The sequence below is a fragment of the Orcinus orca genome, chromosome X, assembly GCF_937001465.1.
Source record: "Orcinus orca chromosome X, mOrcOrc1.1, whole genome shotgun sequence".
Taxonomy (NCBI): domain Eukaryota; kingdom Metazoa; phylum Chordata; class Mammalia; order Artiodactyla; family Delphinidae; genus Orcinus; species Orcinus orca.
Window position 1 is genome coordinate 14,323,041 of NC_064580.1, and position 21,310 is coordinate 14,344,350.

At 43.4% G+C, this 21,310-nt stretch overlaps 1 protein-coding gene across 7 annotated transcripts in view; it reads left to right on the forward strand.

Moving 5' to 3' along the window:
- The first annotated feature begins 2,283 nt into the window (after positions 1 to 2,283).
- Positions 2,284 to 21,310, forward strand: part of REPS2 (RALBP1 associated Eps domain containing 2) — a 223,933-nt gene continuing 204,906 nt past the window's right edge. For all 7 annotated transcript variants that reach the window (XM_012532959.3, XM_033427890.2, XM_033427889.2 and 4 more), the window contains exon 1: positions 2,284 to 2,669. In XM_012532959.3, the coding sequence (XP_012388413.2) occupies positions 2,436 to 2,669 (234 nt within the window). In that variant the 5' untranslated portion in view covers positions 2,284 to 2,435. The remainder of the gene's footprint in view (positions 2,670 to 21,310) is intronic.

Genomic DNA, 21,310 nt, shown 5'->3' on the forward strand with positions numbered 1-21,310 from the left:
CTTATCTGTGTTTATTTTGCAGTTTGATAACTATTTCTTCTATTCAGAAAACTGTTGTAGAAATAAAGACTAGTACTTGGCATTCCTTAGATACTAAAACATTTAAAAAATGCCATTTTTTCCTCCTGTGTCCTGGGTGAAAATGTTGCTGCTGTTGGGTCACTTCTGGCTGTGCCTCTCCTCCTTCATGGAGCAGCTTCCTTCGGGCTTGTCACAGCGCATCAGAGGCTGCCCCTCCCTCCTGGCCCCACCTGCATTTCTCACTCCTCACTTCCTGGACGCCAAGTCTCTGGGACTCCTCCCTCTCCTGTCCTTTCACCTCCCCAACCCAGCCATTAGTCAACAACCATCTTGAGCCCCCTCCGTCAAGCCTTCCTGGTTGAGCTCTGGCTCATAGATTTTCTCTTTTCTCTAAACTCCCACAGCACTTAGCCTGGGGTACACAGTTTAGCACTTAATTATATATTGTCTTTTATTGTTTGTTTTTATTTGTTGTGTTAGTTTTGTCTTTTCCAGTGAGGCGGCAACACGTCTTTTTTTTTTTTTTTTTTAAATCTCTCACAGTACTCCAGTAGGAAGAGAGTTAATACTTCTTCATCTACCCATAAGGGTTGACTGATGGATTGATAGGCACAGCTGTGAGACCTCCTACCCATCTCTGCAGTGCTTGATAAGTATCTGTCAAATTTATTAAACTGACTTGAGTAACAAAGATCAGCTCGGAATCTAGTATTCAGCTGGGCAAATCACACCATCTTTGCATCCATTTTCTCATCTGCAAAATGGAGATTAAAATGGGAAACCAGCCTACCTCAGAGAGGTACTATGAGGCTTAAATAGACATCGTAGTACGAACTATATGAATGTTAGGGATTGTTATATCTCACATTTCTTTTTGCAGGAGTCACAGGGAAAAGTGGGGTTTGGCGTTTATCACGGGGCATGGGTCCCTTTCTCACCTTTGTTAGAATGGTGGGCCATTCTCAGGGAAGTCTGACCACAAAGGGAAAGGTAGGAAAAGAATAAACATGATCCCTTGGCTTCCAGTTTTCCTGAGAAGGTTTTACAGTTGTGGAAAATACAATATGGTGGTGGGATTTTGAAGTGGAAATTCCCCAACTAAGTTAGTCTTTGCTGTTCCTTAACTTACCTATTCTTTTGGTACTCTTCTCTCCAAACCTACCGCTGTCTTAATTCTCTCCTGGCAGGTCTGAAGCAAAAAATGGTATAAGGAAATCTTAGTGATTTTGGGGATCCTCTTTCTCTATTTCATTTTTTACAGATTCCAAATGGGAAATATTACTTTGGCTATCAATTATGAATTGACATATTTTTTCTTCTTGTGTATCTCTCTTCACTTTTCCCCTTCCCCCTGTCTTTACCTTCCTTTTTCTTTTCCTCTCTTCCTGTCCTTGGTCCTTATTTTAGTTGATCAAAATACCAAAGTATATTTGTTATCATCAGTGCTATTTCCTGAGATGGTTTTTGTTTTGTTTTTAATTAAAATAACACTATTTGGGGTGAAAGATATATCTCTATCTATCTATCTATCTATCCAGTGTTTAGTGTTTAACCCTGGACTGATTTTTTTCGCTTGGGTTAGTGTTTCCCAGCCAGGTTTAATGCATATACACATGCAATTCTTCCCAGGGCCCTTTTCACTCCTATTACTCTAGTATTTAACACTAACCGATGTTATTCCTTTTTAAGGCTCAACTCCAGGTTTGAGCCTTGCCTGAGAAAGTGGCCTAACCCCGTCGCCACCTAGAACACTATAGGAGTCAATGGGACCCTGGTTCGTATGGAGATCTCTGCCCTCCAGCTTTTCAGGACAAAAGGGGTACTGTCATGGAAAAAGCGAAGCCTAATTTCCCATGCCTCGTCCCTTTCTGGGAAGGGCACGGCGTGTCGTGGGCACTACACTTGCTCCAGCGTCCTAGGGAGAAAACACCACAGCCTTTCCCGCCCCATGAAAAGCACCATTCTGCAGGTGGGTCTAGATGTTCCCCTTCCCGGCCAGGGAGAAGGGCCAAAGATGCCCCTCTCGCGCAGGGTGGACGCGGAACAGCGCTGGCTCCTGCCCTCTAGACTCTGCAGCGCGGGCTGAGCAGGTGACCGTCCGTAAGGCGGGAGGCGCGCGGAGTTACTTACCTGGCCCGACGCGCACGGGGCGGGGCGGGGAGGGGCGGGGCCGGGGTGCGATCCCAGGCCGTGATTGGGCCGCGCCGCGCCTGTCTCCATGTGCCGCGCGGCGGAGGCACAACATTCAAGTCCGGGGGCGGGGCCGGCGCGCGCCGGGAGGAAGCGGCCGCGCGGCAGCTGCGGGGCGTCGGGGCGGCGGCGGCCAAGGCCGAGGCTGAAGCGGCGGAGGCTGTGGTGAAGGCGGCGGCGCCTCAACCGGGGACGGTGCTCCGCTGGGCCCCCTTTCAGGCTCTATGGAGGCGGCAGCAAGCGGGGGCTGCGGCTCTGGACCGCCGCTGCTGCTGAGCGAGGGCGAGCAGCAGTGCTACTCTGAGCTCTTCGCGCGCTGCGCCGGCGCCGCAGGCGGGGGCCCCGGGTCCGGGCCCCCTGAGGCCGCCAGGGCCGCCCCCGGCGCGGCCACCGCAGCCTCGGGCCCCGTGGCCGACCTGTTCCGGGCGTCGCAGCTGCCCGCCGAGACGCTGCACCAGGTAGGTCCCCGCGCCCCTGCCCCTGTGGGTCTGTGGGGACCATTTCTACGGGGACAGGGGGGCGGGGTGGGGCGACAGGGCTGCCGACAGGCACCCGGAGGCCTTGGCCAGGTTGCGGAGAGGGGCTTCGCAGCCGGGAATGGCGGCGACGCCCTTGTCCCCCAGGGGACACCAGCCTCCTCTGCAGCTCAGCAGTGCTGGGTGCGCTCCTCATCTTCCTCCCCTGAGGCTGACGGACACTCCCTCCCCTCCCCGGCCGTTTCTGGGGCTCTGCAGCCGTCCAGACCCAAAGTTTGCCTTGTTCTGGAAGTGGTGTTTGTTTTGGCTGATGTCTGGCTTAACCTCTGCTCGAGGCTCCTGCCCTTCCCTCTCCTGGGTGGGTGGGCGCTTGCAGGATTGGAACTTGAAGGGTGTGTGTTTGTAGGGCCGGGGGCCCACCACTGAATGTTGTCCGCTTTATATACTACTTGTAATATATACATATCTACTATATATATTTGCCCAGTAACATATTTCTGCATATTAGCATTAAACTGGAAAGCCTAATGACAAATTGCAGAACAGGGACACAGGGCTGCAAGAGGACGTCTGTCAAGGCAGAGACAAGCTCCCTATTTAGGGCTAGAGGTGACCCCAGACGTCCACCGTGGGGGACAGTTGTATTTTCCCATCTTATCATTATTTGGACTTGAAATAGAATTACAAAGTAATTGTGTCATAGCTACATCCTTTTGGCTGCTCCGTACCTGAAAAAGGAGGCGGATGATGCGCAGTAGATACTGTTTTTGTTTTGTGCTTTCCTTTTTTTTTTTTTTTTAGAATTAATGACTATTAAAAAATTATTTTTGGGTGCATTGGGTCTTTGTTGCTGCATGCGGGCTTTCTGTAGTTGCTGTGAGCGGGGGCTACTCTTCGTTGCAGAGCATCGGCTCTAGGCACTCGGGCTTCAGTAATTGTGGAGCATGGGCTTAGTAGTTGTGGCTCACGGGCTGTAGAGCGCAGGCTCAGTAGTTGTGGCGCACGGGCTTAGTTGCTGCGCGGCATGTGGGATCTTCCCAGACCAGGGCTCGAACCTGTGTCCCTTGCATTGGCAGGCGGATTCTTAACTACTGAACTACCAGGGAAGCCTGGTGATTCTTAATATCAGGCCCCAAATGTGAAATGAACCTTTTCTTAAAAGCTGGAGTCAGTATGAACGTTAACATCAGTTGTATATTTCAAGTGGGGAGTGGTATTTTAAAATCCAGTTCCAAAGGAGTATTGAGGGTTTTATGGTTCACTTATAATATCATTGTGTGTGTAGACTTTTTTTAATCACTTGACTGCATTTTATACTTCTGGGGCGTGCATACATTCTGTCTGTTCGTGAGCATAACTTTAGCCACCCTGTAATCTCTCACTTTTCAGAATTCAAGATTTCTGAAAATATAATTAGTATTCACAGACCTTAACATGGCTGTTTGTCCCTTAAGAAGTCCTTGCTATGGAGACAGTTCAGCCTCTGCTGTTGAGCAGTTAAGCTAGACCAGGTAGAGGAAAAGTCAATATTTTAAAACACAAACCACAGCTATTACATGAGGCCCTCAGAATACTCCCAAGCATAATAAATTTATTAAATGCTGTTGCTATTTCTCAACTGAAAGAGGAGTAAGTGACTGAGGCCACACAGCAAGTAAGTGACAGCTGGGCACCTGTTAAGGCTTATTTTGTTGTCAGTAATATATGGAGTGTGATAAGAGATGGTGGGCATATTAAATATGAATTATGTTGGTTGACTTCTCCTACGGACTTGGGGAGGGGGCTTTCCTGGTGTTAGAACTTATGCTCCCTTGAGGTGTTTAAGATTTAAAAAGAACTCAAGGCACAGTGCCATTGTATGGATGAGATTATATTCTTGATATCTAGTTGAAACCTGCTTGCAAAAGATGCTGGCAAAAGGGGACATCCCTAGAATATTGCTTGTAGTAAATCTCTCAGAGCTTTAAAGCTCCCTTATTCAGCCCAGCAAAACAAAATATATCCTTTCCCCATTAACTTAACGCAGTGCAGTAACCCAATATTCTTCGTACAGGTGGACATGAACATCAAAGTCATCCTGGACAGAGAAATGTAATCAGAAGAGATTCAAACCAAAGCCAGCAGCCGGCAGCCACCTAATTTTTACTGACCACTTTGGTGGTGTGTGGTGTGGTGTGTCTGGGTGTGTGTACTCCCAGTACACATGTGCACTCCATTTATCCTGATTTGCACTACCCCATGAGTGTTGTAGCCTTTCTTTAAACAGATGTAGATGTTTTTAGCCTTTCTCTGTTAAACAGGAACCTGTAAGTTTAATTAAGTGACCCAACAGGTATAACTGCCCAAGTCATGGAGTCATTAACTAGCCCTGGTAGTTTCTATGGTAACAGATTTTTTTTTCTTTTTAATAAGCATACAGTTAAGATTACCATAATGTTCCAGGAAGGTTGAAAATCTTACCTGAAGCAAATGTTCTATAAAAATACTTTACTTTGTCTCCTCCTTGGAATAAAAATAAACCACTATACCTATTACTTTGTTATGGAAGTGAGTTATCTTAGGGATTTTGTTTTCAGTTGAAATACATATATATATATATTTTTAATAGACTTTATCTTTTCAGACCAGTTTTAGGTTCACAGCAAAATTGAGGGGAAGGTACACAGAGTTCCCATATACACCCTGCCCCACACATGCCCAGCCTCCCCCATTATCAACGCCCCACCAGAGGGGTACATTTTTTACAATTGGTGAACCTGCATTGGTATATTGTAATCACCCAGAGTCCATAGTTTACATTATGGTTCATTCTTGGTGATGTACATTCTTTGGTTTTGGACAAATGTATAATGACATGTATCCATCATTGTAGTATCATACAGAGTAGTTTCACTGCCCTAAAAATCCTCTGTGCCCTACTTATTCATCCCTTATTCTTACTCCCAAACCCTGGCAACCACTGATCTTTTTCACTGTTTCCAGAGTTTTGCCTTTTTCCAAAATGTCGTATAGTTGGAATCACACAGTATGTAATCTTTTCAGATTGGCTTCTTTCATTTAGTAGTATGCACTTAAGATTCCTCCATGTTTTTTCATAGCTTGATGGCTTATTTCTTGTTAGTGCTGAATAATATTCCATTGTCTGGATGTACCACAATTTATCCATTCACATACTGGAGGACATTTTGCTTGCTTTCAAGTTTTGGCAGTTATGGATACAGTTGCTGTAAGCATCTGTGTGCATTTAAGTTTTCAACCCCTTTGGGTAGATACCAGTAAGTGTGATTGTTGGATCATATGGTAGGAGTGAGTTTAGTTTTGTAAGAAACTGCCAAGCTGTCTTCCAGAGTGGCTGTACCATTTGCAATCCCCCCCGGAATGAATGAGAGGTCCTCTTGCTCTATATCCTTATCAACTTGTGGTGTTGTCAGTGTTCTAGATTTTCACCATTCTCATAGGTATATAGTGGTATCTTGTTGATGTAATTTGCAATTCCCTAGAGACATATGATGTTTAGGATCTTTCCATATGCTTATTTTCTGTCTTGGATTATATTTTAGTGCATCATAATAGCTTATTTTGAAAGGCGTTTTGGTCTCTTTATAGAGAGGTGTTGATGTATTTTATTTTATTATTTTGTAATAAATTTTATTATTTACTTATTTATTTATGGCTGTGTTGGGTCTTCGTTGCTGCGCGTGGGCTTTCTCTAGTTGCAGCGAAGTGGGGCTACTCTTCGTTGTGGTGTGTGGGCTTCTCATCGCGGTGGCTTCTCCTGTTGCGGAGCATGGGCTCTAGGTGCATGGGCTCCACTAGTTGTGGCACGTGGGCTTAGTCGTTGTGGCTCACGGGCTTAGTTGCTCCGTGGCATGTGGGATCTTCCCGGACCAGGGCTCGAACCTGTGTTCCCTGCATTGGCAGGCGGATTCCCAACCACTGTGCCACCAGGGAAGTCATGATTTATTTTAAAACAGGATTCTAGTACTAGGTACAAAAATGTTAGAGTAAAACACTGAAATTAGAAAAAGTAAATATGGATGTCTGAGAAACAGGTAAATAGTTTTTGTTTAATACTTCAAGACAAAGAGCTATAGATGTTAGAGTGATTGGTTTCCCAGGTTGTGAAGTATTTCATTGGTATTGAAAGGCCAGCCTTTTACTAGAATGCATAGACTTGGGTTGGATGTGTATTTGAGGTATCTGGTTTCTTTTGTGCATCAGGCACTGTTCTAGATGTTGAGGTTACAGCTGTGAATCAAACACAAACCCCTGTCCTCACAGAGCTTACATTCCAAAGCAGATGTTTTATTTATTTATTTATTTCTTGCGTGCTTGCCACAGGGCTTGTGGGATCTTAGTTCCCTGACCAGGGATCGAACCCGGGCTCTTGGCAGTGAAAGTGCTGAGTCCTAACCACTGGATCGCCAAGGAAGTCCCGCAGTGCAAATGTTTTTATTTTTTAGGGTTTGAGTAAGAAAATATAACAGCTAGAACAAAAGTGTCTACCTTAAACTGGCAAGTTTTCTGCTTGATGTAATGAATTAACAAACTATATAGACTCCTTTATAATATCTGTCTTTCAGGATGGTGTCTTAGTCTTTGAGAATGCACAGGCTCCGGACGCGCAGGCTCAGCGGCCATGGCTCACGGGCCTAGCCGCTCCGTGGCATGTGGGATCCTCCCGGACTGGGGCACGAACCCGTGTCCCCTGCATCGGCAGGCGGACTCTCAACCACTGTGCCACCAGGGAAGCCCCCAGTTTTCATTTTTATATGGTTAACTGTTTTCAGATAATATTTTTTATTGAGATATAATTGACATATGATGTATTAGTTTCAGGTATATAACATAATGATTCAATATTTGTATGTGTTGCGAAATGATCATCACAGTAAGTCTAGCTGATATCCATCAGCAAACATAGTTAACAAAAATTTCTCTCTTGTGATGAGAACTTTTATGATTTACTTTCAACATCTTTCACAGACATAATACAGTATTATCAATTTTAGTCACCATGCTATACATGACATCCCCAGGACTTACTTATTTTATAACTGGAAGTTTTTTTTTAAAATATTTATTTATTTTGGCTGTGCCAGGTCTTAGTTTCGGCATGCGGGATCTTCATTGCAGCATGTAGGATCCTTTGTTGCAGCATGCGGCATCTTCAGCTGTGGCATGTGGACTTCTTATTTGGGGCATGCATGTGGGATCTAGTTCTCCAACCAGGGATCGAACCCGGGCCCCCTGCATTGGGAGGGTGGAGTCTTACTAACTGGACCACCAGGGAGGTCCCATAAGTGGAAGTTTGTGCCTTTTGACCACCTTCACCCATTTCACTCACCCCCACCTCTGGCAACTACTAATCTGTTCTCTGTATCTATGAGTTCCAGTTTTTTGTTGGTTTGTTTGTTTTTAGATTCCACATAAAAGTGAGATCATACATACGTTATTTGTCTTTCGCTGACTTGACAGTTAACTCTTAGACTTTAAGGGAAATAGTTATGAAACACTGTTGATTTCGTATTATCAGGGGAAATCATTGAATGGGAAAAAAGCCAGTAAGTAATGTCTGATTGTTTGAGTGGCTTTGATTGAGGAAAAGAAGTAAAACAAAGCTAGGAGAAGTAGAGGATATTTTAAAAATTCCTGCGCACGGACTCACCTTTGGGAAGAACTCATATTTAAGGGTTTTCTTGTAATTCTTTGACCCAACTGTTTAATCGTTAAAAACAACTATAGGCAAAAGACAAAATTCTTGTGAACTTTTTCCAGTTGTTGGATTATTAGCCAGAACTATTTTTTTAATGCAAATGAAACAGTTTTCTGTTTTTACATCTTTATATCATATCCCTTTGTAGCATATGCTTTAGGGAGATAGAGGCCAGCATGCTAAAAGGGTAACTTGGAATATGTGCTTTTGAGATAAAGAGTGTTCTTTTTTTGTAAAAGAGAATGAATGCCAGCAGATAAAGGAAGTTCCAGAGTCATACCATTGTCTGGTTAAAAGGAGGACATTTGCTAATAGTACCTTGTTAATAACTCTTATAAAAAATATTTCTGGTGTGTAAAACTAGAGGACTACCCAACAATAAGTGTGTACCCACTACTCAGCATGAGAAGTAAAACAGCCCAGTTAGTGTGAAAGTTTCCTGTGATCCCTTCTCTGGTCCCATTCCCCTTCTTGCTCACCTCAGAGGTTACTACTGTCCTGAATTTGGTGTGCATGATTTGAAAAGTTTTTGTACTTTTATTATAGCTATATGTGTGTGTGTGTGTATATATATATATATATATATAGTGTGTACATACATGTATATATATACACATGTGTCACTAAAATGATAAATTGTTTTGTATGGCTTTTCAACTCAGAAGGAGGAGTATAGTACTCTGTAACCTTCCGCAACTTGCTTTTCCTCTCATTCTTTTGTTTTTGAGGTTCGCCCTTGTTGACACAGGTAGCTGTAGTTCATTTATGTTTCTTTTTAAAAAATCTTCATTACCTGCTCTTACAATGCCTCGTTTATTTATTTATTAATAAATTTATTTATTTTTATTTATTTTTGGCTGCATTGGGTCTTCGTTGCTGTGTGCGGGCTTTCTCTAGTTGCGGCGAGCAGGGGCTACTCTTTGTTGCGGTGCGCGGGCTTCTCGTTGCCTTGGCTTCTCTTTGTTGTGGAGCACGGGCTGTAGGCACACAGGCTTCAGTAGTTGCAGCACGTGGGCTTCAGTAGTTGTGGCTCGCAGGTTCTAGAGCGCAGGCTCAGTAGTTGTTCCACACGGGCTTAGTTGTTCCACGGCATGTGGGATCTTCCCAGATCAGGGCTTGAACCCTTGTCCCCTGCATTGGCAGGCGGATTCTTAACCACTGTGCCACCAGGCAAGTCCCAATGGCTGTAGAGACCTTTATGCTTATGGAAAGTAGGTGGCATTTTTTAAAATATATATATATAGAATGTTACATGACTAGGGAACTGTTCTAAACATGTACAAACATTCAAAATGCCTTCGTAGATAGAGAAAGCACACTGGTATTCTTGATACTGTTACAGGACAGTTAATTGATTAGGGTTTCATAGGCTTGCTTTTTTCTAATTTTTTAAAAAATGGAAACAAGCAAACAGACTAATACATTAAACTCCTCTGCACTTGCCACCCCTGCTCAACAACCATCAATACTCGGTCAGTTCCATTCCATCTGCATTCCTACCTTGTTCCTTGCCCCCTCTTTTATCCTGAAGCAAGTCTCAGACATCATATGATTCCATAGGGTTTATCTTTAAGGAGGGAACCTGGGGATGGTCAGAGGGGATGGGAACATGCATGGGTTTAATACCTGTGGCTTATGGTTAAATGGCAAGAGTGAATGATGGGGGGCTTCCCTGGTGGCACAGTGGTTAAGAGTCCGCCTGCCGATACGGGGGACACGGGTTCGTGCCCCGGTCTGGGAAGATCCCACATGCCGCGGAGCGGCTGGGCCCGTGCGCCATGGCCGCTGAGCCTGTGCGTCCGGAGCCTGTGCTCCGCAATGGGAGAGGCCGCAACAGTGAGAGGCCCACGTACCGCAAAAAAAAAAAGAGTGAATGATGGTTTCATATCATTGAGCCATTGCCAGTCTTTAAGGTAATGATTTTTGAGTACTGATTTAAAATAAATCATCTGGGGCAACCAATAGGGAGATTGAAAAACAACGTGAAGACTAGAAATACAAGATGGATTTGAACATTGTCCTAGTTTCCCACACATAACTGGGGAATGCTCTACTTTAAGGGTATAGAAAATTGGTTTTGAGGAAATCTTGAGGTTTTTTTTTTAAAGGCTGTGCCACACGGCTTACGAGATCTTAGTTCCCCATTGGGGATTGACACCCCCCCCTTCCCTGGCAGTGGAAGCCTGGAGTCCTATCCACTGGACCGCCAGGGAATTCCCTTGAGTTGTTTTGCTAATTATTGGTAACTTTTAAAAGAGGGTTTGGTTCCTTTCCAGGTTTTTTCAAACTTTCTGTTTGTTTCCTATAGGCAAAGGGTCTAGTATTTTGTATTTATATTATTCAGTACACGTCTATTAGTGGGCGACTGCCTTAGTCCATTCTGGCTGCTATAACAAAATACTACAGACTGGGTGGCTTATAGACAACAGACAATTATTTCTGACAGTTTTTGAGGCTGGAAGTCCAAGACTAAGGTGCCAGCGTGGTTGCCTTCTGGTGAGAGTTCCCTTCTCGGTTCATAGCCCGTGACTTCTCACTGTGTCCTCGCATGGTGGGAAAGGCTAGGGATCTCTCTGGAGCCTCTTTTATAAGGTAGTAATCCCATTCATGAGGGCTCCACCCTCATGGCCTAAGCGCTTCCCAAAGGCCTCACTTTCTAATACTATCACACTGAGCATTAGGATTTCAACATAGGAATTTTGGGAGGACATACATATTCAGACCATAGCAGCAACCAGCCAACCTGGGTTGCTCAGAACTGAGTTGTTTCTTAGGGCATGGTACTTTCCGTTTTCAAACCAAGACAGTCCTAGGCAAACTTGGATGGTAGGTCACCCAGTCTTTTGGTTACTGCACTAGTTATTTATTGCTCTGGAATGAATTTCCAGAAATGTAAATTGCAGCTTAATACAACACATATTTGTTACTAATTGTTTCTATGGCTTAACTGGGTCTTCAGCTCAGGGTTTCACAAAGCTGAAATCAAGGCATTGGCCAGGTGGCCTTCCTCTTTGCATCTGGGGACCTCTTCTAAGCTCACATGGTTGTTGGTAGAATTCAGTGCCTTGTGATTTTAGGACTGGAGCCCTCAGCTCCTAGAGGCCACCCGCAGTTCCCTGCCACATGGCCCTCTCCATAGGCAGTTCACAACATGACTGTTTGCTTCTTTAAGGCCAGCAGGAGATTCACTTTCTCCAGTCGCCTTAGATGAGCGACATCCCATCACCTTGCCATATTCTCTTGGTTCAAAGCAAGTCACCGGTTCTGCCTGCACTCAAGGGGAGAGGATTATAAAAAAGCACAGATTACCAGGAGGTGAGAATTTTTGGAAGGGGGGTCATCTTAGGATCTTTCTACCACACTTGCCTTCCAGAGTTTTCTGAAGCAGAAAATTATTCTGGTTAGCTTTGAGGGGTCAGAATAGATATGTTTTTGCTCAGCCACTCATGTCAAATTTCTTTGTCTTTAAAAAAACATTTTCATGCATAATTCATTTTCTTATGCCAAGTAGGACTGGCAAATATCTTCTTAGGCATTATTTTCAATTTTAGTCTTTAGACAATTTGTTTTTCCTCTTAACTAGTAGGAGGCGGGAAAAAAAGTGGAAAAGCAGATGTGAATGCTGTGCATGCTCACTCCTGCACAGAATAAAGCAGGCCTTTTTAACCTGGGTCCAGCTCTCAGGGGTCTTTGAATTTAGATGTGGGGAAAAAATACAGTTTTCTTTTTACTGACCCCTAACTGATATTGAGCATTTCCTTCTATTATGCATTGTAGGCAATAAACCACAGTAGCATTAGCAATTCCTGTGACTTGATCACTTATAGAAATAGAACTTTTATTTTAAATTTTATTTATTTATTTTTTTGCGGTACGCGGGCCTCTCACTGTTGTGGCCTCTCACTGTTGTGGCCTCTCCCGTTGCGGAGCACAGGCTCCAGACACGCAGGCTCAGCGGCCATGGCTCACGGGCCCAGCCGCTCCGCGGCATGTGGGATCTTCCCGGACAGGGGAACGAACCCGTATCCCCTGCATTGGCAGGCGGACTCTCAGCCACTGCGCCACCAGGGAAGCCCCAGGGACTGGTTTTGTGGAAGACAGTTTTTCTGGGGGTGGGTGGGGGATGGCTCAGGCAGTAATGCAAGTGACGGGGAGCAGCAGATGAAGCTTCAGTTGCTTGCAGGCCACTCACCTGCTGTGTGGCCTGGTTCCTAATAGGAACCCGGGGGTTGGGGACCCCTGCTGTAGACACTGACTGATCTTATCATTGTGTTAATAAACACATGTATTTCCACCACAAACTTGTTTTTTTAAATATTTGATAGCTGAAGTTCAATATATTTTGTTTACAGTCCTGTGTATTTTATTTTTGGTCACGCTGCTCGGCTTGCAGCATCTTAGTTCCTCAACCAGGGATCGAACCTGGGCCCTGTGAGTGAGAGTGCCGAGTCCTAACCACTGGACTGCCAGGCAATTCCCAATAATCCTGTATATTTTAAAAAAATTTTTTGTTAGAGTATAGTTGCTTTACAATATTGTGTTAGTTTCTTTTGTACAGCAAAGTGAATCAGCTCTACGTATACATATATCCCCTCTTTTTTGGATTTCCTTCCCATTTAGATCACCACAGAGCATTGAGTAGAGTTCCCTGTGCTATACAGTAATCCTGTGTATTTTAAGTGTTTACTTTTATGCATTTAAATTTATTCTGAGAAGAGGTCAATGCAGGCTGCCCAAGGGGGGTCCAAAGCACAAAAGTGGTTAAGAAGCCCTGCTTGGAAGACTTGTGAGGTGTCTAGAAATTCCAGTTCTACGTAGCTAATTGTTTCCAAAGTCAGAATGGTAGCAGCAGTGCTGGCAAGTCTGGGTCAGGAATGAGATTCCATAAGGCTCTTGTTCCCCCCTCCTCCCCTGTCTGTCCTGTAAGGGGGAAGGAAGCCCAGAGTGAATGGATGCTCAGCTGCTTCCTCCAGGACCTCACCCTCAAGTCCGTGCTGCAGTTCCAGCTCTGAACCCTCTCTGCTCTTGACCTTTCTGTCTGGCCCTCTCAATCTCACTTCACTCCAGAGAGCCCCTCTGGAGCACGCGCCAGCTGGCTATTGGGCCTGTTTTATTTACCACTATTATCTCTACTTCAGAGGCTGGCTAGAACATGGACTTATAGGAAAAAGTGATTTTTACAGACTGGAGAAACTCAGCTATCCTCATAATTTAATTCAGGACCAGGAGAGGCTATTAATATTAGGCTAGTAGTAAATATTTGCTTTGACTTAATTCATTTGTAACACTTTGCCCTCAGTTTACAGAAAAATATTTTTGTTCAGCCTCCTGGGGGTAATTAAGTGTTTCACCTGTGTTAATTTACTGACTAATTGAAGTAAATCCCATAAATGCCAGCAATTAAGAATTGTTTGTTTTTTTCAAAGCAGGCTTTCTTAAATGCATAATGTTTGCCCCTGATGCCTTCAAAAGAACATATTTAATACAGTGATCTCTTTGTTTCTCCCTTAGTTCAGGGTCAGCCTTGTGAAAAACAGATGATTATACACGAACAGCTTTTTGCCCCAGGAGATGTTTGATGTGCTTGCCTTTTGAGTTTGTTTTTTTTTTTAGGCTCTCTTTAAAATTATTTAAAAATGTTTTAACTCCTGTCCTTTGCATACGCTCTGGTGGTTTTATGGTCCTATTACTGAGAGATGGCAATGGAAGTGAAGCAGTGAAATTAGCACGTGGATGTTTAGCTTCTTTTAACTTATTCTTTGTTCTAGATCAGGGTTTCTCCACCTCAGCACTATTGACACTTTGGGCCAGATCATTCTTTACAGTGAAGCTGTCCTATGCATTGTAGGATGTCTAGCAGCATCCCTGGGCTCTACTCACTAGATGTTAGTATCTGTCCCTTCCCCAGTTGTTACAACCAAAATGTTTCCAGGGACTTCCCTGGTGGTCCAGTGGCTAAGACTCCACGCTCCCGTTGCAGCGGGCCTGGGTTCGATCCCTGGTCAGGGAAGCAGATCCCACATGCCACGGCTAAGAGCCCGCATGCCACAACAAGAACAACAAAAAGATCCCGCATGCCGCAACGAAGATCCCATGTGCGCAATTAAGACCTGGCGCAGCCAAATAAATAAATATTAAAAAATAAAAATAAAAAAAGAGAAGCAACCTTTAAAAAATAAACCACAAAAATGTTTTCACACATTGCCAAATGCCCCTGGGGCAAAATCTACTCTGGTTGTAGATATATGGTGTCTACATATATACAATCATGGTAGCAGCTACCATTTATTAACTGATTACCATGTACTTGGCCTTGTCCTATAACTTGTAGAGCGCTCATGTCATTTAACTCTCACAACCAAGCCACGAGGTTAGGTATTATCATCCTCAGTTCGAAGAAAACAAAACAGAGGCGCAGAGGTTCAGTAACTTGTCCACAGTCACGTAGACAAGTGACTTCTAGTAGTCCTTTAAAGAATTATCTGGGTTGGAATTCAGTCTTTGTTTTTATTTTTAAATTAAAAAAAAGTTTTAAAAATTCATTTTATTGAAATATAGTTAATTTACAGTGTTGTGTTATGGAATTCCGTCTTTGTTAAAGAGGCAAACTAAAAAAGAAAGGGGGGTTTCCTGATGACCTCTCAGTGGAGAGGCTGTTGCTTCCATGGCAGTTCTGTCTAAGTGTGGGAGTTCTCGCTTGAAGCGGTGATCATGTGGGCACGTGTCTGAGTAGGGTTTGGACCGTTTCTGAGGTGCTTCTGTGGTAGGGTGAAGCAGAACATGGGACAGTCTCGGGGCCAGGCCGATTCAACTTTGAGGCCAAGGAAGCCATCAGCAGTTGGGGTTCTCAGGGTCCCTCAGGCGTGGTGTGCCCAGAGGTTGACTGAGAGCGGGAGCGCGGAGGCGTGGAGCGCAGTGGTGGCTGGCGGCCTCGGCCTCCCTGGTTCTGAGGGGCCAGGGGTGGGAATGTTGCTGTCAGGGCTGCGAAGGGTACTTCGCCTGCAGGAACAGTGGTCTGGAAGGGCATGGTCATTGGCAGCCCCGTGGCCAGGAGGGCGTGGGGTGGGAGCTGAGGGACAAGTGACTGGCTCTGTCCCCTGCTGGCTGCCGTGCTGGAGGCCGGAGGCATGGGAGCCTGCATGTGGAAGCTCACGGAGGCTGGCCTCTTGCGCAGAGTGTGGGCCGAGGGGCTGGAGGGGGCTCTGGGGGACGGATGGAGGAAGAGCCAGCTCAGGGTGCCAGTTGGGCTGGGACCCAGAGCCCTGGATCCTCGGGAGAAGGGGGCACAGCCAGTGTGGGGAGAGTGGGAGTCCACTCGCGATGGGCCGGCCTGCTGCCCTGCCCTCCAGGAGGGCTGAGAGGGCTTCTTCTCACTTCTCCCGGGAGGCCTTGAGGCTATGGGGGTGTGTACGAGTGGGTGCTTTTCGATCAGAGTGGGGCAGGCATTTCCACCGGTTGCAGTGTTTGTTCTTGTTCAGGGCACCGGGAAACAAACATGCAGCCATGGAGCCTCTGGGAGCTTCTGTGAGGACTGGCTGCACATGGTGGGAACGGCACCCTAGAACTGGAGATGAGTTATTTCAGGGGAGTGGAAAGTGTATTATAATATTTAGGGATATGGCCTCGTGTTAGTTTGGCTTTTTTCTTTCCCTGAAGGATAGGATTCCTGTAGGGATTCTTCCTCATCCCAAAATAGCTGTGTGTGTGTGTGTGTGTGTGTGTGTGTGTGTCTGTCTGTCTGTCTGTCTGCACGCACGTGCGTGCGGACTCAGGATTTCTCTGTGCATTGCTCAAACTCACCAAGGCCCTGTTGAGCAAACCAAGGCTGTTAAAAGACGTAGAATCCTCCTCATATACTGCAAAGTAAACTCAAACGCAAAGAAATAGCTTGGTTTTTTTTTGCATTCTTCATGGGCTAGCATATCTTCTGGAAAACTTGTTGCCATGGCAATGGGATATTACCTACCTCAGTAGTGTACTACATAAAAATAGCCTTTTGTGTCGAGGGTGATGTTGGTGACAGGTGGTTGGGTGAATGTTTAGCAGGGTGCTTTGTCAGCATTCCATTGTTTAAGGTTGTGAAATAGAAATGAGTATTGATTTGCTCTTCTCTCTCAAAATGCAATTTAATCTGTAAAGGGCAGGTAGTGGTGCTCTGTATTGTGAATTATGTCTTTCTTTGCATGTCAGGTAAATATGATTGAAGCCACCTCTCATGGTGATAAGGAAATGTCTTCTCTATTTTTTCTGTTGATGCTACACGGTGTGCAACACAGGATTGAGTGGGGGGCAAGTAGTATAATTCTCTCATTCTTCAACAAATGGTTCTTCCTAAGTGCCTTGTCCTTATAAATCCAAATGTGGCACATGGTCAGGTGGACTAGATGAGTTCTGAGCTGCTGATCAAATACTCATTTCTTGCAGGTTCTTAAATGGAACAGATTCTTGATGAAAGTCAGTTTCCTCTGCTGGTTTTAGCATTGGTTTCATGTGTAGCCAAGGATGGACTCTTGACCCTAATCCTGAATTTTACTTGAAAAAAATCCTTTGGGCAATTTCTTAGTGGTAACTCTCAAACATTTGTCATCCTCTCACCTTCCTTCTAGAAATTTGTCTTATATGTAAATAACAGCTTCCTAGTGCTGAAATAAAGTTTACTCTAGTTTTGAGAATTTTAGACTCTCAAGAAATACCATGGCTTGGAGTTTTAGCCTTGAAAGTTATTGCTCTAATTCTCATATGCATTGTACTACTACAGAAATGGAATCATTACCTTTGTATTTTCTCTTGGAGTCAGTATGAATATGTTTTTGCTGATGATATCAGAAATAGTTGGTGAATGGCTTGCTGGGTACCCAGTACTATTCTTAGAACTTTTTTTGTGTATTAACTCACTTAATTCCCATAAACATTCTGAAAGGTTTTTGTCGCTGTTTTCCAGATGTGGCATACTTATTAGTATGCCTTTTGGTTTCTGGTGAGTAAGTACTGTGCTATGTAAGACTTGATTGCTCCTTCTTGCTTACCAGTGTGTTGAAGTGTTTCTGATACTGAAAGCATTCTTCTGCCAGGGGATGGCCAAACACAGCCCATGGGCCAAATCCATCCTGTTGCCTATATTTTTTTGTATGGCTTATGAGCTAAGAAGGGTAAATTTTTAAAGTGTTGGGAAAAAATAAAAATAATGTTTCATGACACATGCAAATTGTGTGAAATTCAAATTTCAGTTTCTGTAAGCAAAGTTTCCTTGGCACACAGCCACACTCAGATGTTTACATATTGTCCGTGGCCTATACGCACTAGAATGGAGGGCTGAGTAGTTCTCACAGACACTATATAGCCCATAGGACCTAGAGTATTTACCGAAGAAGTTTGCCAACCCCTGCTGTTTATTCTTCTACATCTAGAATGGGAGATTGTATTGAATAATAAAAGCAGATGGGATTTATGTACAGGTTCTCTTTTGGTGTGTATTATACTTTCCTCTCTTCCACTTGTTACTGTTTTTACTAGCGTAGTTTCCTGTGCTATGGCATATCTCAAATATACTCGATTTCAGCTCTCTTTCTATACCCATATTGGTTTTTATCATAACAGATATTCATAACCCTTCCCAAATCAGGGAGTGTAATGAATTTTATCATTTTACTAGTTAATATGTTTCCTTCATTAGGTCAGTAATTGTAATTCCCCCAGCTCTATTTATTTCTAACTATATTGCTTTCTACTTTTGGGCTATCGGCCAACATAAACATTTGATACTTTAGTAATCCTCACTAAACCACCTGCGCTGATTGTGCTATTTCAATATAGTAAATCCTCTGTATGATAAAGATTGTATCTTCTACATTCATCCTTTTGGATTTAACATACTCATCATAATCAACTTTGGAACATTCGTGCAATTATTTTAAAGCAATATGTTTTCTCCTTTTTCTCGTTTCCCCAATTTTTAAATAACAGCTTTATTGAGATGTAATTCACATACCATACAACTTACCCATTTAAAGTATACAATTCAGTTTTTAGAATATTCACTGTCTAGTTCCAGAATATTTTTTGTTGTTGTTGACGTATAGTTGCTTTGCAATGGTGTTTCAGGTGTACAGCAAAGTGATTCAGTTATAGGTATATTTATATACTTTTTCAAATTTTTTCCATTATAGATTATTAGAAGATTCTGAATATAGTTACCTGTGCTATACAGCAAATCCTTGTTATTTATCTATTTTATTTTATCTTTTATTTTTTGGCTGTGTCTGGCAGGTTGTGGGATCCTACCAGAGATTAAACCTGGGCCCTTGGCAGCGAGAGCGTGGAGTCCTAACCACTGGACTGCCAGGGAATTCCCTATCTATTTTATATATAGTAGTGTGTATCTTTTAACTCCAAACTAATTTATCCCTCCCTATCCCCTTTCCCCTCTGGTAACCGTAAGTTTGTTTTCTATGTCTGTGAATCTGTTTCTGTTTTGTAAATAAGTTCATTTGTATTATTTTTTTAGATTCCACATATGAGTGATGTAATAAATAAGTTCATTTATATTATTTTTTAAGATTCCATGTATAAGTGATGTCATATGATATTTGTCTTTCTCTGTCTGACTTATTTCACTTAGTATGATAATCTCTAGGTCCATCCATATTGCTGCAAATGGCATTATTTCATTCTTTTTTATGGTTGAGTAATATTCCACTGTATATATAAACCACATCTTCTTTATCTATTCCTCTTTCTTTCTTTTTTTTTTTGAAGTTTTGTTTATTCCATTTCATTTGGTGGGAGGCTCTGTACATCTGGATCTATACCTCATCTTACCTAGGAGTCAGTGTTATTTATTTATTTAGGCTGCGCCGGGTCTTAGTTGCGGCATGCAGACTTCTTAGTTGTGGCATGCGAACTCTTAGTTGCGGCATGCATGTGGGATCTAGTTCCCTGACCAGGGATTGAACCTGGGCCCCCTGCATTGGGAGTGTGGAGTCTTACTCTACTGGACCACCAGGGAAGTCCTCTATTCCTCTTTTGATGGACATCTAGGTTGCTTTCATGTATTGGCTATTGTAAATAGTGCTGCTATGAACATTGGGGTGCAAGTATCTTTTTGAATTAGAGTTTTCATCTTTTCTGTATATATGCCCAGGACTGGGATTGCTGGATCATATGGTAACTCTATTTTTCGTTTTTTAAGGAACCTCCATACTGTTTTCTGTAGTGGCTGTACCAATTTTTACATTACCACCAACAGTGTGGGAGGGTTCCCTTTTCTCCACACCCTGTTTCCAGGATGTTTTCACCACCCCAAAAAGAAACCCTGTACCCACTAACAGTCACCTCCAATCCCAATATATCTAGGCCACCAGTGTTTTCAATGTTCGTCCATGTTGTAGCATGTACCAGTACTTTTTATGGCCCGGAAATATTCTGTTGTATGGACATACCACATTTTATTTATCCATTCATCAGCTGATGGACATTTGGGTTATTTCTCCTGTTTGGTTATTATGAATAATGCTGCTGTGAACATTTTGGTACAAGTTTTTGTGTGGATGTATGTTTTCATTTCTCTTGGTTAATTACCTAGGAGTGGAATTGCTAGGTCACACAGTAACTCCATGTTCAGTCTTTTGAGAAACTGCCAGACTCTTTCCCAAAGTGCTGTACCATTTTACATTCCCACCAGCAATATACAGGGATTTCAATTTCTCTACATCTTTGCCAACATTTGCTATTGTCTGCCTTTTTGATTATAGCCATCCTAGTGGATGAGAAATGGGATTTCATTGTGGTTTTAATTTGCATTCTACTGGTGACTAATGATGTTGATGATACCAGATGCTTATTGGCCATTTGTATATCTTCTTTAGAGAAATGTCTAAGCCCTTTGCCCGTTTTTATTTATTTTTATTTTTTTCAAACCACCACTGTTTTGTTTGTTTGTTTATTTATTTATTTATGGCTGTGTGGGATCTCCGTTGCTGCGCACGGGCTTTCTCTAGTTGTGACGAGCGGGGGCTACTCTTCGTTGCGAAGTGCAGGCTTCTCATTGCGGTGGCTTCTCTTGTTGCGGAGAACAGGCTCTCGGCGCACGGGCTTCAGTAGTTGTGGCATGCAGGCTCAGTAGTTGTGGCTCGTGGGCTCTGTAGCACAGGCTCAGTAATTGGGGCGCACGGGCTTAGTTGCTCTGCGGCATGTGGGATCTTCCCGGATCAGGGCTTGAACCTATGTCCCCCTGCATTGGCAGGCGGATTCTTAACCACCGCACCACCAGGGAAGTCCTTGGTTTTTAAATTAGGTCATTTGTCTTTATAAAGAATTCTTACAACTCAGTATTTTATATATTCTAGATACAAGTCTCCTGTCAGATAAGTGACTTGCTAAACATTTCTCCCATTCTGTGGGTTGTCTTTTTACTTTCTTGATGGTGTCCTTTGAAGCATAAAATTCAAAAATTTTGATGAGGTTATTTACTTTTTGCTTTTGTTACGTCTTTTTTTGGTATCTTATTTAAGAAACCATTGCCTAATCCCAAGATCATAAGATTTACCCCCGTGTTTTCTTTGAAGAGTTTTATAGTTTTAGCTCTTTTATTTAGATCTTTGATCCCTTTTGAGTTAATTTTTGTATGTGGTATGAGGTAGGGGTTCAACTCCCATTCTTTTGTATATGGCTCTCCAGTTGTCCTAGTATCATTTGTTGCAAAGTTGTCCTAGCATCATTCTTTTCCCATGGCATGGTTTTGGAACCCTTGTCCAAAATCAGTTGACCATAAATATAAGGGTTTATGTTTGGACCGTCCATTCTATTCCATTGATCTGTATTTCTGTCATTATACCAGTACCACACTTTGTTGATTTGTTTTATTTATTTTTGAGGCACATGTTCCCCTTTCCCCCACCACTTAAACTTA